The sequence below is a fragment of the Protopterus annectens genome, chromosome 10.part0 (assembly GCF_019279795.1).
Source record: "Protopterus annectens isolate FY-2018-M chromosome 10.part0, PAN1.0, whole genome shotgun sequence".
Lineage (NCBI taxonomy): Eukaryota > Metazoa > Chordata > Ceratodontiformes > Protopteridae > Protopterus > Protopterus annectens.
Window position 1 is genome coordinate 744708403 of NC_056744.1, and position 17444 is coordinate 744725846.

At 42.1% G+C, this 17444-nt stretch overlaps 1 protein-coding gene across 1 annotated transcript in view; it reads right to left on the bottom strand.

The window, feature by feature from the left end:
* The window catches only part of JAK1 (Janus kinase 1), a 1643095-nt gene that overhangs the window by 1324908 nt on the left and 300743 nt on the right, over positions 1 to 17444 (bottom strand). Inside the window, exon 3 of the mRNA XM_044085562.1 lies at positions 11822 to 11945. Within this exon, the coding sequence (XP_043941497.1) occupies positions 11822 to 11945 (124 nt within the window). The remainder of the gene's footprint in view (positions 1 to 11821; positions 11946 to 17444) is intronic.

Genomic DNA, 17444 nt, shown 5'->3' on the forward strand with positions numbered 1-17444 from the left:
GAGTCCTCATAAGGAGAATATGGGCCTTCTGGAGGACCTGTGTTGTCTGAATCATCCGAGGAGTAGTCTGTAGAAACAGGATCCGGGGGCTCTGCTCTAGGCCTCTTCTCTGGGGGGGGTTGAGAGGCCCTATCTGGGTGAGGTTGGGAACCCCTGATCAAAGAAATGAGATCCTCAGCCAAACTGAGCATTTGGGAACTGGAGGTAGGCCTGTGTGAGGGGGTTTTAGCAGCTTTAGCTGCTTTAGCCCTAATAAAAGCCTTGATAGACATAGATGCAGGAGGCCTAGCAGCTCCACGTGCAGGAGTAGAAATGTCTAAAGGAATAGTATCAGATAAATCCTGGGAGCCTGCTACAGCAGGGGTAAGTTCAGTAGCGGATTCAGCCATGCTGTGTGAGGCCACGGCTATCGGAGGCAAGCTTTCGGCCGAAGGAAGAACAGAGGACTCGGTTTCGGCCGAAACCGAGACACTCGCGGTTGGCTTAACCGTGGTTTTGGCCGAAACCGCGGACCGCGAGTGTCGGTCCTTTTCCTTACACTTTTTAGCTAATTGTGAAGTCGGAGTCTCCGACGGCATTTTGTAAGCAAAAGCGGGACCAAAAAACTCCTCTGCAAACTCCGACCGACGTCTAAGTGTCCGTCGGTTGAAGGAAGCACAGGCTAGACAAGCTGATACGTCGTGGTCTAGGCCTAAGCAAGGAAGGCAGTAAGAGTGGAAGTCCTTATGAGGTATTTGTTTCCCACAAGTTAAACAATTATTTACTTTTTCTGACATCGGCTGAGGCAAGAAAGTGTCCCCAACGGGGTACTTAGCTTTTTAGAAGTCTTCGGTAGTAGTAATCTCTGGAACTGACCGACCGGCACTTGCGAACAGCTTCTGCTTCGGGCACTGCACGGCAAGAAAGACTGAGGAAGATGGCGTCGGCTGATGCCTTTATACCCAATAAACAGCAGCTATGACATCGGGTGAAGTGCGACATCAGCCGAGGCCAGACCCAGACTTTGGAATCCGGCCGACCGAGGGGCCGCCTGAGGCAGGACAACCCATTTGTTAGGACTGCAGATGCATCCTTGAAGGACATCCCACTAATCAAGAAATTTCTTTAGTTTTTTGTGATGGATATTTTATTTGCAAAAAACAGGGTCGGGAAACAAAATATATAGTATGACAAGGAATGTAAAGGTAGCAGAAGACAGACTAAATAGATCACAGAAACAATACAAGAGGAAAGAAAATGAAACCTTGTGAATTTTTAATATGAGGTGTGAAACAGAAAAATAAACTGCTGACTTGAGGAAACCATTATCAGGCATAAAAAGTGCTACTTGATGTATAATACTGGCAAAAAGGAACACCACCATTTTGAAATATAATGTCAAAAATGATGGCAAAGGACATCATATATTCCATAAATCACTGGGTGAGGATTACTATGTTAGTGTAAGGAGCTACTCTGAATAATTGTCTGAGCTCTTTGGAGGCCTTTAGTTGTATACAGGCATAGACAAACCTAATACTGAAGCTTTTCACACTGCCTATGAGGATAACAAACAGGCTATATGCACAGCAAGAAAAGGGCAAGCTTCTAACTTGATAATATATCAAAAATAAACAAGAAGCACTGCAAAGAAAAATAAATATTCTTACTTTGACTACTCTGGATGAAATAAATGCAGCTTCCATGCATGTTGATGTAATAAATAAATACATAACTTAACACAAAGCACTCAGAAAATGCACACACACACACACACACACACACACACACACACACACACACACACACACACACACACACACACACACACACACACACACAAAGCTCCCAAACTGTCTTACCAAAACAAAATTTATGTTGAATCTCAATGGGAAAAATAAAAACTACAAACACAAATTTAAACACAGAATGCAACGAACTCACCGAGAAATAGCATTTCCCATAAAATGCAACAGATTCTGTCTAACCTAAGATTACAGTAACTAAACACCATAACTACAAAACTAACAAATCATAAGACAGTACAACAATGCTAAAAAGTATCAAAACAATTGGCCAACACTACTTAAAAAGTTCGTAAAACTGCGGTGGTGGTGCTGCGGTAGCGTTGTCACCTCACAGTTAGACGTTGCCCGTTCAGTTCTCAGTTAGAGCGTCTTCTGTGTGATGACATGCGTGAATGGGCATTCCTTTGTTGAAGGTTGTGCGTTTGGCCCGGCAAGCCAGCACGTAAAACTCTACTGCCAATCATTAGTGGACCGGAGTTCCGCTGTGGCGACCCCTAACCGGGAAAAGCCGAAAGACGCAAATCAAACTTAAAAAGTTCGTAAAACAATACCTCAGAATTACAGAAGAATGTTATCAGGAAGAAATTCCATGTATAAAGCCTAAGAAATATCTTAATTCTTTTTTAGAAGAAAAATTGAGCAATTATATCTACCCAATGAAATCAATGAGTAATTTGTAATTTAGGCATTAAAATGGGAAAAAACAGATAAATGGAATATGTCAGAGTCTGGTGTAGTAAATGAAACCTCTTTAAAGTAGCAGGAACTTGATTCAGGACTTGTGGCCTTCATCCCAAAGCTAGAGCTATAGCACAAAATATATTAATTACATATCAGACTTCCATATTGCAAAATATAGATATATGTATGCATTTAGAAAATCTCCTTTCCTTCTCTGTAGCAGAGTCCTGTGACATCTCCTGAAGTGCAAAAATAAATGTGAAAGTGTTACCTTACTGCAGTAAGTTATAAAGCCAGATGTCAAATTAATTCTGAAACTAGTCTTAAGAAAGAAAGAAAGAAAACTATGGTGGAAATATATTTGTGTATCTATCCCAGAAAATAATCAAACAAGAATACCTGGAGAAAAAACGTACAGTTGTGTACACTTACCATAAATGTAGATGCTCGAGTGTATTCACTGTTGCAGTCATCACATTTGGGTTACCTACTTGCAGTAGCCCTCAGTTGGCTTGATTATCAAAGTCATGGGTCCTGCGTCGGTTGCTGTCTCATCTTCCATGACGTCAGGTAGACAGGGGTATAAAGCATGCAGCCAACGCCATTGCATCACTTTTTCTTGCCACAGATGTCAGGTGCCCCTGTGACGATTGGGGAGAGATGGGCAAAGGCTGCCAGTTTAGTCAAATAGAATTTGATATATAATTCTGGCATTTGTAAATAAATGTAAAATGCAGGCAAATTTTCTTGAATGTAAAAGAATACTGTGAAATGTGGAACTGCAAAATATGTGACAACATTGCGCTCTACTGGCCCAGTGAAGCATGTTGTGACTCTTTCATAGGTTCATAGGTTCATAGGTTCATACTAGGCTATCTGCCCGAGGGCATTTACAAGCCTAGCCCATAGTTTTGTGGCTTACGCCACCCCTTTAGTATGGGGAACTATACCCATTATTTTGCTGTGCCTCTGTTGAGCAGTGACACTGAGGTAATCCCTGGGGTATATCTGCGATCTCCCATCCATTGGTCAAGATTTCTCTTGAACAAGGCCAGCGAGGTGCTCTGCCTCACATATACCGGGATTTTATTCCACAGCATAGGGAGTCTTTGGGTGATGAATCTATCCCTCCAGCACGTCCTATTAATAGCCGTGTCGAGGTTTAAGTCTCCGCCCTTGTGGCTCTGACGGATCTAGATTTTTGAGGTGAAGCATATTCATCAAATCTGGGTTTGACATGGCCTTGTATGTTAGGCAAAGGTCACCTCTGAGCAAGCGTGCGACTGAATAGAGCTGGAGTTCTTTCAGTCGGGCAGCATAGGACAGATGTTTGAGACCCTTTATCCTTTTGGTGAGGAACTTTTGTGGCCTCTCCAGCTGCTGCAAGTGTCGGGTCAGATACATTCCGAATGGGGCATTGTACTCAATCATTGGTCTGATGAGTGATGAGTATAGGGAGACTATGACCTCCCTTGATCTAGATGAGAATCCCTTCATGATCCCTTCATGTTAGAATTCGGCTCCAGTGCGAAGTTTCTGAGCAGGTGTTAGATTGCTAAATAATGCAGTTTGTTTGTCTGAGAAAACCTAAGTGTCAACATGATGTAATTTGGGAGGGACACAGCAAACATGTTTGCTAGTAATGTTTAAATACTATTTCTCACAAGATACTGGGAAGCATTTTGATCCTGGATATCCAACTTATCAGCACTATGCCTTATGCATGTAAGTTTCTAGCACCGTGATTTCTTGTAGGAATAGTTACAGCTAGTAAAGATTAATTAGGTATTTTTCTTTGAAATCAGACCTGTCTTACTGTATTATTTTAGGTTTCTGTGTAATCTCTGAACTCTTAGATATCTCTGTGGTGTAGTAGTTTTGTCATGTGTTTTAATTATTTATTATTAAATATTTTTAAAACCTTCTACCTGTGGCTGGTTTGTGTAGAGATAAGCTCTAAAGTACATTGCATATTTATAGAGATTATTGTAATAGGCCACTCTAAAGTAAGCCTCGACTGTTTGTCATACTACCATTGGATAATAATATTGCACAGTAATAATTGGACACCCTTTTAAGGGCCCTTTAGTAGCTGATATTATTAGCTGGGTGGTGGCAGTAATTACTACTGTATAGTCTGGGTAAAGGGGCACAGCTGGATAATCTGTGTCAGTCTTTCCCAGGAGTGTCTGTGAAGTTGTATAAATACTTATCTCAAAGTGTGTGTGTGTTGTGTCAGCTACTTGGCAGGGACATGAAGCACTGGTTGGACAGAGAGGGTACTGGAGGTTCTAGCTTGCCCAGCAAGGCTGAGACCTAGACCCTATAGCTGTGCCAGTGGGGAGTCTTATTGGGGACCTGGTGAGCAAGGGAGTAACCAGCCCTAGACTGACTGTGATCTCTGTGTGCACTGAAGGGAAATTGTACTTTACTGTGTGTATTAGTTATCCTTTTCTCTTCTATAGGACAACCTCCCTGGAGTTAGTGGTGAGGATTGAGACTCCTTTATTGCTGGGCCAGGGCACGGTCATCAAACCCCCTCTAATGGGGAGCAATTAAATATACATACAAGGTTATACCTCCAACAAAAAAGCAAATACACCAAAAAGCTTTTAAGCAAAGTAGAAAGGAGTAGAGGTACAGCCAAAAGAAGTCAGGGGGCTGGAGGGAGGGTAACCAGGACTGCAACAGTGAATACACTTGAACATCTACATTTATGGTAAGTGTACACAACTGTACTATGTTCTTCATGTTTCATTGTTGCAGTCATCACATTTGGGTAGATTCCCAAAGCTAGGGATGGGACCAGCTAGAAGGCCCTGCAAAACTGCAGTCTCAAAACCAGCTCTGGATTTTGAGAAAATTGGTAAATGGTAATGCTTAGTGAAAGTATGTACAGAACTCCAGGTAGCAGCTTCTAGGATATCCCTGGTAGGGACACCTTTGAGAAAGGCTGTAGAGGTAGATGCAGCCCTGGTTGAATGTGGTCTAATCCCCTGTGAGATAGGTTTTCCATGGCGCTTATAGCAGAAATGAATGCAATGGCCTATCCATTTAGAAATGGTTTGCTTTGAAATGGCCTCCCCCTCTGCCCCTGCAGCAAATGTCACCAGCAGCTGTTCAGATTTCCTGAGAGGTTTAGTCCTGTCCAAGTAAATTCTAAGTTGTCTGTGCATATCCCCGGAGTGCAGTATCTGTTCCCCTTTGTTCTGTGGATTAAAAAACAAGGTTGGCAAATGAATGGACTGATTAAGAGCCACACTGGATGCTACCTTGGGCATGAAGGAGGGATTGGTCCTGAGGGACACCCTGTCCGCATGAAAGATGATGAAAGGCTCCACTGCCATAAGGGCCTGTAATTCAGACACCCTTCTTGCTGAAGTGATGACTAAAAGGAAGGCTGTCTTCCAAGAAAGGCATTTCAACTCTGCATTTGCAGCTGGCTCAAAAAGAGGTAAAGTAAGTTTTTCCAATACAAAATTAAGGTCCCAGGCTGGAGTATGGGCTCTCCTGGGTGGTCTTAAGTTTTTAGCCCCTCTGAGGAACTGCTTGATAAGTGGATGAGAGAAGAGGGGTGGTTCTGTGTTGTAATGAGATGAAATGGCTGAGGCATGAATTTTGATGGAGGAAAAAGAAAGGCCCTTGTGAAGCATCTCAGTAAAGTACTGAAGAATCTGAGGTAAATTGGGCGCTGCTGTGCTCATCCTCAGAGTTTGGGTCCAGGAATAGAATCTTTTCCATTTTTCAGCATAAGATTTCTACTACTAGGCCTCCTTGCCTCCAGAATGACATCCAACACTTGTTTATTGAGGGATGGTAACTGAGAGATCAGGTAATTAGTCAGGCTGCCAGGTTCAGGGTTTGAAGTTGAGGGTGCAGAATCTGGCCCTTCTGCTGAGACAGCAGGGTAGGGGTCTGAGGCAGGTGCCATGGTGCCAGCAGTCATACACTGCATAAGAGGGGGTACCAGTGTTGGCGTGGCCAGTCTGGTGCAATCAATATCGCCCTTGGTTTGTCGTGTTTGATCTTTAGTAGTACCTTGGAGAGGAGAGGCAGAGGATGAAAGGCATAAACTGATAGATTTTTCCAGGTGAAGGACAGGGCATCCACTTTTCAAGCTTGTTTGTGGGGAGTCCTTGTGCAGAATTTCTCCAATTGGTAGTTCTGGGGGGAGGCAAACAGGTCTCTCACTGGCCTCCCCCATTTGTTTATCAACATGTTGAATTGTCTTTGATTTCAGTTTCCACTTGTGTGGGTCCACGAGATTTCTGCTTAGATCATCTGCCAGTGGATTTAGCTTTTCTGGCAGGAATTGAGCATGTAGGTGCACTTGGTAGCTCAAGGCTGTGTTCCACAGAGCCATAGTTGGTCTGCAGGGTGGGTATGAGTGGGTTCCCCCCTGCTTGTTTATGTACAACATAATAGTGGTGTTGTCCGTCTTTACCATTAACTGTCCTGGAAGAATGTGGTCCTTGAAGGCTGTCAGAGCATTCTGTACAGCTAACATTTCTTTTTGATTGATATGCAGATGCATTTGACTTGGGTTCCATTTGCCTTGAATGCACCTCCCTGCCAGGTGAGCCCCCCCCCCACATGCATAGTCTGATGCGTCTGCTGTTAGAGTTTGGGTGGCAAGGGGTAGAGTGAATGGCAGTACCTTGTTTTGGTGGCAGGCCTCTGCCCACCAAAGGAACTCTAACTGTAGGCAAGGTAAAATAGGAATCATTGCTTCTAGATCCTGAGAATGTTGACACCATAGGCTTTTTAGATACCATTGTAGTTTCCTCACATGCAGTCTTGCATATGGAATTAGGAGAATGCAGGAGGCCATGAACCCCAATCTGCCTGAATTAGACAATTGTCCAGGTATGGGTATATTTGAAAATTTCTTTGCCTGCAAAATGCAATGACTGGAGCTAGGCACTTTGTGAATACCCTGGGCACAGTAGATAAGCCAAAGGGCAGTGCACAGAACTGATAGTGCATGAAGCCTGCTTTGAAGCGTAGGTATCTTCTGCAAGATTCCCTGATTGGGATGTGCAGGTAGGCTTCCTTTAAATCCAATTTTGCCAACCAAGCATCCTTGCCTAGCATGGGAAGCAACTGGTGAAGAGTTAGCACCTTGAATTTTGGGATCACCAAAAAAGTGTTTAGGATAGAGAGATCCAGGACAGGACACCAGCAGTTGTCTTTTCTGGGCACCAGAAAAAGTCTTGAGTATAAACCTTGTCCCTTTTCCTCTTCTGGGACAGTGTGAATAGCCCTTATACTTATGACAGAGAGAACTTGCTTTTGAGCCTCTGCCCACTAACTTAGTGGTAGATCTGGCCAACTGTTTCGAGTTGGTAAAGTGTGGAAGTGGAATCTGTATCCTTGGGAAATTATAATTAAAACCTATTTGTCCTGGGTAATGAATTCCCAGTTTTTTACCTGCAGAGAAATCTTTCCCCCTAAAGGAGCAGTCAGTTGAGAAGGGCTTGGAAGTTTTAAAGTTAAGTCACTGAGACAGTTTACCACAAGGGGGGTCTTACTACTCCCTGCTTTGGAAGTGGGAGCCCCCCCACTGCTTAGTCCTGTGCATACCTTGGGACTGAAGCCTGAGTGTTGTGCTGGTTCTGGGTTTGGACTGAAAAGGCCTGGAAGAGGCAGGAAAGGACCAATTCGTAGAGGGTCAATGCCTACTAAATCTTGGAGGCTGCACTTGCAGGAAATCTTTAACAGTTTGCATAGATTTAGCTTTTTCTTCCATCTTTTCAAGTACTACTACTGCTTTGTTGCCAAACAGGCGGTCCTGGTTTAAGGGAGCATCCAACAATTTAGCTTTAACATGATCTGGCAAAGAATGCTCCTTAAGCCAAGCATGCCTTCTAAGTACAGACCCAGTAACAGCAGCCCTGCAAGATGGCTCTAGTGAATCGAAACCACACTGCAAAGTATGTTTTCTAACTTGTTCAGCAGAATGCATTAAATCCTGTAAATCCTTATTTTCAACATAGTCAGGAATCAACATTGATTTCTGTTTAAGCAATCCAGTAATATGCTGCTGATACTTTAACATATGAAACTGGCAATTTAAAGCCCTAATGGCCAAGGCTGCAGAAGTGTATACCTTCACCCCATCTATCCAGTGACCTGAAATCTCTATTAGATGGGGTTGGGTTTTTGGCAGTAGTAGCCTTAATGCACTTGGGACACTGTGAAATGGCCTCAGGATCTGCAGTAGGATTCTTAAAAAGGAACTTGTGAGAGTCAGGAACCCTGTAATATCTATCTGTTTTTCAGGGAGCAGGAGCTAAAGAGTGAGGGGCCAAGCTACACTCCGTAAAGGCATCATCAAAAATGTCCAGTACAGGGGGGATAGCTAAAGGCCTTTGTTGGGGCAGGAGTAAGAAATTCCTAAGCCACTTGAAAATCAGAGTAATCCTGGCTTTCCCAGCGAAAATGCTCCCTGGAGCGGAAGCAGAGGGAATAGAGTCCTTTGCATCAGAATCCTCATGGGTAGATAAAGGGTAGATCCTGGCCATCAGAAAAAACAGAAATTTCAGAATATTTATCAGAAGAATCATAACCGAATTCAGTCCTAGGTCTCTTAGAGGGAGAAGGTTGGCTTCCCCTGATTAAAGTAATAAGGTCTTCAGCTATTCTTATCATTTATTTTTTAGGTACAGAGGCCTGACCATGCGGTCTGGGTGTCAGTTTTCTAAGCATGGATCGAGTTTCAGGCCTTGAAGAAGAAGATGGCGTCGGTTTAATATGCAAGTCAATAGGCCTGAATACACCCTCAGAAGCTAGTGCCTGCACAGCGGCCCCAGAATCATCCAAGGTAGAGACATCCGCAGGTTCCACAGCTGAAGCATCTTGCGGCATACCAGACTCCGAATGGGTCTCAGTAGAGGCCTGAGAATCTGAAGTAGTGGGTATCAGGGGCTGCAAAAGTGCCTCACTGAGTAATGGAAACTAGCTTAGGAGAAGCGTCATTGGCAGCTTTGGACCTAGGCGGCCTGTCTCTGTCTTTCTCTGAGTTTTTTCAGAATGTCGGTAGTCAGGTGGCTTACCGAAGACATATCTGGATAATTGAACCGAGTACCATGCTTTATACCCCTGACTACCTGACATCATGGAAGATGAAACAGCAACCGACGCAGGACCCAAGACTCTGATATTCAGGCCGACTGGGGGCTACTGCAAGCAGATATCCCAAATGTGATGACTCCAACAGTGAAACACGAAGAACATCAACAATGAAGTAAATGAATTTTCATAAAATAAATCCATTTCACAACAAGAAAACTAGATATTGCTAGGTACATTTAAATACATGATCCAGAAACACAACAAATGTAACAGTTTTCCAAGTCAGACACTGCCTTACATTTACTGAACAAAACAGATCTGCCAAAAAAGAAAAAAAAGAACCGTCAACATTGGCCAATCTTGGCAGACCAATCAAAATGGGTCTAGCTGACTGCAATCTCTGCACACAAAGTCATATGACAAAAATTACACTTAACATATATCTGGATGCAATGACTCAAGATGAAGCGTTACAATTCTTGTGTTTAGGGCACTCAATTCACTACTGTTAGAAACTTTGTAGATTATCTGTTATTATGAAAATAAGAAAGAAAGAAATGCATTGGGAAGCATGCAGTGAAATTTATATATACATTTTTTATTAACTATTACTGGTATTCACAAAGACTGTGCAGATGTGAAAATGCATCCTGTACACTATCTTCAGTACACCAAAATGAACTACATCATTTCATTGCTGTAAGGTCTAGAGTAAATGGTCACAGTCCTGTTGTCATGAGTAGTATACAGCAGTTCCTGTTACACATATTGAACCAGGCACTCCCATGGCCTAGAAAGACTGACAGAATTACTGGTGATAGTGATATGCTGCCTAGCTGTGCCACCCTGATCATATTTATTATAGTATACTCTAAGCAGCCACTCAGCTGTGTAAGCATTGGCTCTAGGTGTTTTGGTCCCATTGACTAATGTTGATGCGACTCCCTGAACCATGTAAAAATGGGGTTAATGATGACAATAATGCTAAGCATCCCAGTCACAAAGTTAAGCATGAGAACTGTAAGCCATTGGCATTGTTCTATGAATCATAGTGGGCTTTGTGTGCCACTCTATGTCAAACAAAACCCTTCGCTACCATGCAAGTGGATTATGAATACGGCCATATAAAATAAAATGGATATATTATACATAACATGTAGCCTACCTAAACGCATCTAAATTTTAACTTTCAAAAATGTAACAGCATGGTAATAAGTTACACAACAATATCCCACTAAGATAAGTAACATTAAAAGGGTCAGAAATACCCTTCTTTTGCAAAAAAAAAAAAAATGTTGCTCTTTTTTTCCTCAAAGTCTTGTTCCTTGCATAGAGCCTCACTGCCTTGTTTCCTGCTCAATGAAGAAAAATAAAAATGGAGATCACCTAAAAACTTTTAGTATCACAACATGAGATGCAATTTCTCTGGTCTGTTGTTCCAACGTGATCCCCTAACCATACCAGACACATTTTTATTTTACTTTTTTCCTGGAAGACAGCACATAATACAAGCTCATGTCTTAATTAATTCCTCTGTTTTCCAAACACAACCTAAATAAGAAATTCACGGGGTCCACACTGTTACGTTATCAGAAACTTGCAACTGCCAACTGAACCAGCGCAAACGTAACACTACATAAAAAAAGATACCCACTATGGCTGGAAGGGGGGAATCATAGGGCAGATATGAATGTACAAATAAATATGTTACTGGATATATCCAAAGCATGTCATTATCCCAGAAAGAAAACAGGAGGAATTCCAATCAAAGCTCATGCAGTTTGCACATGCTCACTTTTAACAAGGAAAAAGTGCTCTTGACATGAGCTAAAACCTTTTTTCTTTTGGCAGGACACCAGCTTCGGTCTTAGTACATGCCCTCAGATTTAAAATTAAAACAATAATTTTCCTCATCAACTCTACTATCCATCCCATACCAGTATGGCCCAACAATAACACTTCTGTCCAGTGCATTTCCAATGGCAAGAGTAACAAGATTCAAGCAATTAAAACTATTCACAAATTGCACTCATTTTTAGTTGTCCTTTGCCAGTACACTTATTCAAACAGACAAATAAGAAGGATAAATAAACTTCACTACCGTATAACAAAACTAAGTTAACAGAACCAAGTTAAAAAATACGACCCACTAAGAAGATAACTTCACAACATAATTTTTATATTACACATTGTGTGCATTTTAGTACGAAAACATGCACAGTACAGTAATCCACTCAGATATGTAGACTTTTTTTCAGCCAGCTCATGCCAATATTTACCTCATGCGGTACATCAGTCGCACAGCTGTCTTCTCATCAATCTTAAATACGTAATTGGGAGGATACCACAGTTTATGAACTTCATTGTATAGTCCAAAAAGATTGTTGCACAGTGGTGAAATATCTGAGGAAAGAAATTTACGTCATCAGTATGGATAAGAGAAACAATGCAGTATATAAGTAATGCAATTCAGACTGAACAGCCTATACATATCAACAAGAAAAAGGAATATGAAACAAGTCAGTGTGTTAGCTCTGCACAATTAACTAAAATATGCAGCCCTACATAAAATACAATTGTAAGACTAAAACATTCACTGCTGGTTAACATTTCTTCAAGCTTGTACATTTATCTGTATTCTGTATGGTTGCGTGTTTAGCTATGTTGTGTGCTTAGCTATCCAAACAGAATTGTTCTATAAAAATATCCTTCTATTTGGGGGTAATATGGGCCGGAACACAAATATATAAATAACAGCACATATCAACAGAGCTACAAAAAGCATCTTTAAGTAATTTCTTCATTTTTTAATACTAATTGCTATGTAAAGGAATTAGGCCCCACCACCTGTGGCTGAATGGGTCATCTTTGGATTAACCCTCTACCCTGGCTCCAGGTCAGACTCTAAACCAGTCACAAGTGGTGTCCCGCAAGGCTCGGTTCTGGGACCCCTACTGGTCGGCATATATTTCTCAGAAGTACAGACAAACACAGGAGGACTATGGCTAATCAAGTTTGCCGATGACTGCAAACTGGGAGCCATAATTGACTCTCCGGCTGACACGGACATCCTTCAAAAAGGCCTTACTGAGACAGACACCTGGTGTCAAAGTCATGGCCTCAAGCTAAATGCCCAAAAATGCATAGTCATCCCGTTTGGGAAAAACAAAACACCCACAAATTACCACATAGACGGCAGCCCCCTTAATACAGAAGGGGTAATAAGAGATCTGGGGACCCAGGTAGACAGTAATTTCTTCTTTGACAATCATATTGCCAAAGTAGTTAGGAAATCCTTCTATGTGGCCCATCTAATTACTAAGGGGTTCGCATTTAGAAATAAAGAGGTTATAGTGCCCCTCTACTAGTCAACCATCAGACCCATCATAGAGTACAATGCTCCATTTGGGATGTACCTCACAAGACACTTCCAACAGCTGGAAAGACCACAAAAGCACCTCACCAAGAGGATTACTGGCCTCAAACATATGTCCTATGCAGCCCGACTGAAAAAACTCCGGCTGTACTCAGTGGCATAGTGCTTATTCAGAGGTGATCCCTGCCTGACTTACAAAGCCATGTCCAACTCAGAATTGATGGACATCCTCCACCTAAAAAAATCCAAGTCACTGCGAGCCACGCGCTCTAGTGAGCTAATCCTCACCACAACAATAAATAGAACATGCTGGAGGGATAGATTCCTGTCACAGAGACTCCCCATGCTTTGGAACAAAATTCCTAACTACATTAGGCAGAGCCCCTCACTAACGCTCTTCAAGAGAAGCCTTGACGAGTGGATGGGTAACAGAAAATACACCCCTGGGATCACCTCATTGGCTCTGCTTGACAGAGGCTCAGTTAATTAATCAATGGGGCGGCGAAAGCCGACACACTCTGGCTAGGCTTAAAAATGCCCTCGGGCAGATAGCCTAGTACCTACCTATGAACCTAAAGACAACCAACCAACCAAAAAATAATAAATAACCCAAGAAGCAGGAATATACACAAAATGGGCAAGAAGTATACAGAGTTTGAGACTAAATCACAAAAGGTAAGAAAATATGAAGTCTGAGCAGAGTTTATTCAACTACACTGCAAGTCAGAAGTAAAATGCGGAGAGTAATAAGAAAATCAAAGGCCAGCATGGAACTAGAACTAGCAAAGAAATGTAAATAAAGTACCACATTATTATTCAAATAAATTAGTGAAAAGAAAATGTATACTTCGACATATCACACAAAAAAGTGTAACTTTCAGACATCAAATTGATTTGCTAAACTCAGCCATTGTATTAACATTTACTGACAAACACCGGATCACTTCAGCCATATGGAGTAAGGATACAAAGTCTGGGATGAGAAGCCAGACAGGGCAGTAACAGTGGTGATCCGACATAAGCTGAAAACCTAAGTACAGAGTAAGGACCGGAAAGGAGGTGCCTTCATGTGTAATGGAGGACCAACTGTGTGAATCAACAGTTATGTTGGTCAGTTTATCCCACATTAGCAGGACACAATCATTTGACTTGGACAATGGGAGACACCATTAAGCATAATGTCTACCCCAAAAAGGTTGAAAAAGGCTGACACAAAATGACCACTGAAACTCTCAGAGTAAAATGGATTCACGAAAAAGAAAATGTCAGGTGAATATGATCTATTTTTAAACAATAATATCCTCACAGAGTATCGCCATTCCATCTACTGAAAGCTTTTGAAATTCTGCAACAAGGCACTATAAAGGTGGGGGAGGACAGATGGCTAGGATAAGCTGGCTGAGAAACTGTTTGGAAAGTAGGACACAGTGGGCTACACGAAGATATCTTGTATGCCAAGTCAAATGTAATGAATGGTGTGTATCAACACTCTGTTCAGGACTGTGCTCCATGTTTTTATCAAACATAATACGTACCACAAAAGAAGGTTGCCCTATACCTTATGACATTCAGTCTGGTGTAGTAACAGTAGAAGATGACAGGAGTTTAAAGAACATGGATACATTGTCTCACCAAGTTGAGAAGTGGCAGCTGGGCGTTCATACCAAAAATTGTAGAGTAACTTCTGCAAAATGAATCTACAAACTCAATACAGCTAGTGAGAAGCAGCAGCACAAAATGACACAGAGGACATACAGGTCACCATAATACATTTCAGAATAATAAGGAAAGCATTTATGGCAAAAAAGTAGATGCTGTGGGTGTTTCAGAGGTGATAAATTTAGGAAAAGAAAGATGCCATAATGATACTTCACAAAACACTGTTGAGGCTACAACAAATGTTGTGTACAGTTCAGAAGTCCTACAAAGTATCTCAAGAGTTCACTTAAAGCAATCATGCAAGAAAGAACAAGACATCCAACTGCATCTATACATAAACTTTTAACACTGAGCTCCCTCTATCTAAAAGTTAAGGTCTCTCAATATCTGTGAGGTACAGTGCAAGAACAAACTCCTTTTCTCACACACACCCCCATCCTCCAGTTCTTCTAATGCACATAAAATGTCTGTTTCACATGTTGGTTTAAAACAATATATACGTATGTTAAATAAATACTCAGGATGCTGGTGAACCAAGCACGGGCAGGTTGGAGGTGTCAGCTCACCCACTCTGGAAAGGGGGGGGGGTACTTTCTGCCAGAGACCAAACATTCCCCAGTGACAAGGGCAGTGCCATAATCATGCAGCAGATCGCTCCTGTCCTCCCACACCAGATTTTAATAACTAACACTACGCATGTGATGTCAGTAGCTCAGCACAGGTTGTGCATGCTAACAATATCTCAGGCATATAGGGCAGCATAAATGATGGTGCCAGCTGCTCTGATCCAGTTCCCCTTCCCAATCTGCAAATGGAGCACTCCACCCTTGAGAGTATAGTAGGGGGATATAGAAAAAAATGGAGCACTGGGAGCAGACAAAGCACCTGTTTGCTAACTGAGGAAGGGGGCATGCAATAGGTACCAAGGAAAAAATCCAGCTGCCACATTATCCTGAAATTATGTCTGCTCTGTACTGTACTACCCCTTTCTCCATTGCTTTACACTGCTTTATATACATTTCCCAGTCAATGTTCCCATGCCAGTAGCAACTGCTACCTAGACCCTTGCTAATCCCTACACTTATTTCCTTATCTGTTTACCTTTAAAGGAAGAGCCATCTCTAGCATTAAGTTCATTCACATGCTGCTGCCTTTTATTTGTTCTGTTAGCTAATATTTGCAGTCCCCTCCCTTTTTTTGCACTTTGTTCTACAATAACTCTTACCCGGTAGTTTTATCTGCTGTACCTCATCCAACCTCTCTGACTGTTTTTTTTTTGTTTTCTTGCACACTCTTGATGCAGGTTTGGACCACTCCGTTCACCCCTTGATTTGCTCGGGCTCCCTCCGCTCCACTACCCCCACTCCCACCCACCCCCACTTTCATTTAACTTGTACTTTCAGCCTTGATCTACAGCACATCCCACTACACTCAACCCTATCGATTTCATCTTCAAATGTCCTGGTTATACCTATTAGCCCTAATCCCGCCCACACCCTCTAACATCTCCCACACTTGAATAAGCTAACCTACTCGTCTGAACTTACTATCACCTCCCACCAACTTCTATACTCCCCTACAATATACACACATTTTAATTACCAGCACTGTACCTCTTAATCACCCAACTAGAGTCACGCAAATTCCATGGCTCTTCTCCATCTCTTAACTACTTTACTACTCTGCTCCTCATTCCTAACTTCCCATCACAAACAAGTAAATATCTTCCAACATCCGATTTCTACTACATCTGCTGCACACTACAAGGGACCCTCTTCTACCTTCCTAATTTCTGCATCTCTCTTCAACATCGCTGATACACAACTTTACAAACTCAAAGTCTTAGCACTCCCAACAGTACTCCCTAAACCAAAGTTCAAAACTCTACATCATTTCCACTACCTTGTAAAACCTACCCCTCTCACAAACTCACTTCTACTAGACGAGGACATCTGTCTCAATCCAGGTCCCCCTTCAACACAAACCCTATTATCAAACAATCTACCACCAACTACAACTGTCATCCCAGCCCCCCTAACCCCAAACACCTAGCTATATACTTAATCAACATACAAAGCCAACCGAATAAAACTTCAGAAATGCATTCCTGGAAAACCATTTACTCCCCAGACATCCTAACACTATCTGAGACTTTGTTAAAACCCCATATCACCAACACAAAAGTTTTACCACCACACTACATCGACCGTCAAGAAAGACCCACAAAAAAGGTGGAGTTGCTATTATGTACTCCGACCACCTCAACCTATCTATCCCCCCTACCCAGAGCTCACCCTAACTTCAAGCCAGCTGAACTATTGATCATATTTCATAAACTGTCACCTTAATCCCCAGGAAAAAATTCCCATTGCTGCTATTTATATTCCACCAGGAAATAATATTCCCATACCTGAATCCATCCTGTCATGGATCTCACTCCACATTCCCTATGAAATCATTCTGTTAGGAGATGTAAATACTGACTGGCAAAAACTATCTACCACCAGTCCTACCCTCACTATTAACCTGCATGGCTTTCATCAACTAATAACTACACCCACTCGCTTCAACACACACAGCAATAGCTCCACCTTAGATTGGAATCTAGATTGGAATCTATCTCATCCTAACCTCTATCAAAACCCTACTACCCCACCTGACTGCCTGAGCGACCACCTACCTATCTGTGTACACAGACACTCCACCCTTAACAGCACACTCAGTTCTATTAACTGGACCCTTCTGAAACACCTCCCCCTAAATGATGCTGTCCAATATTTCAATCGTACTTTCCTTGCCATCCTTGACTCTCTGGCACCTGTTAAAAAAGTTAGAATCAAAACAACCCACAACACCTGGCTCTCAAA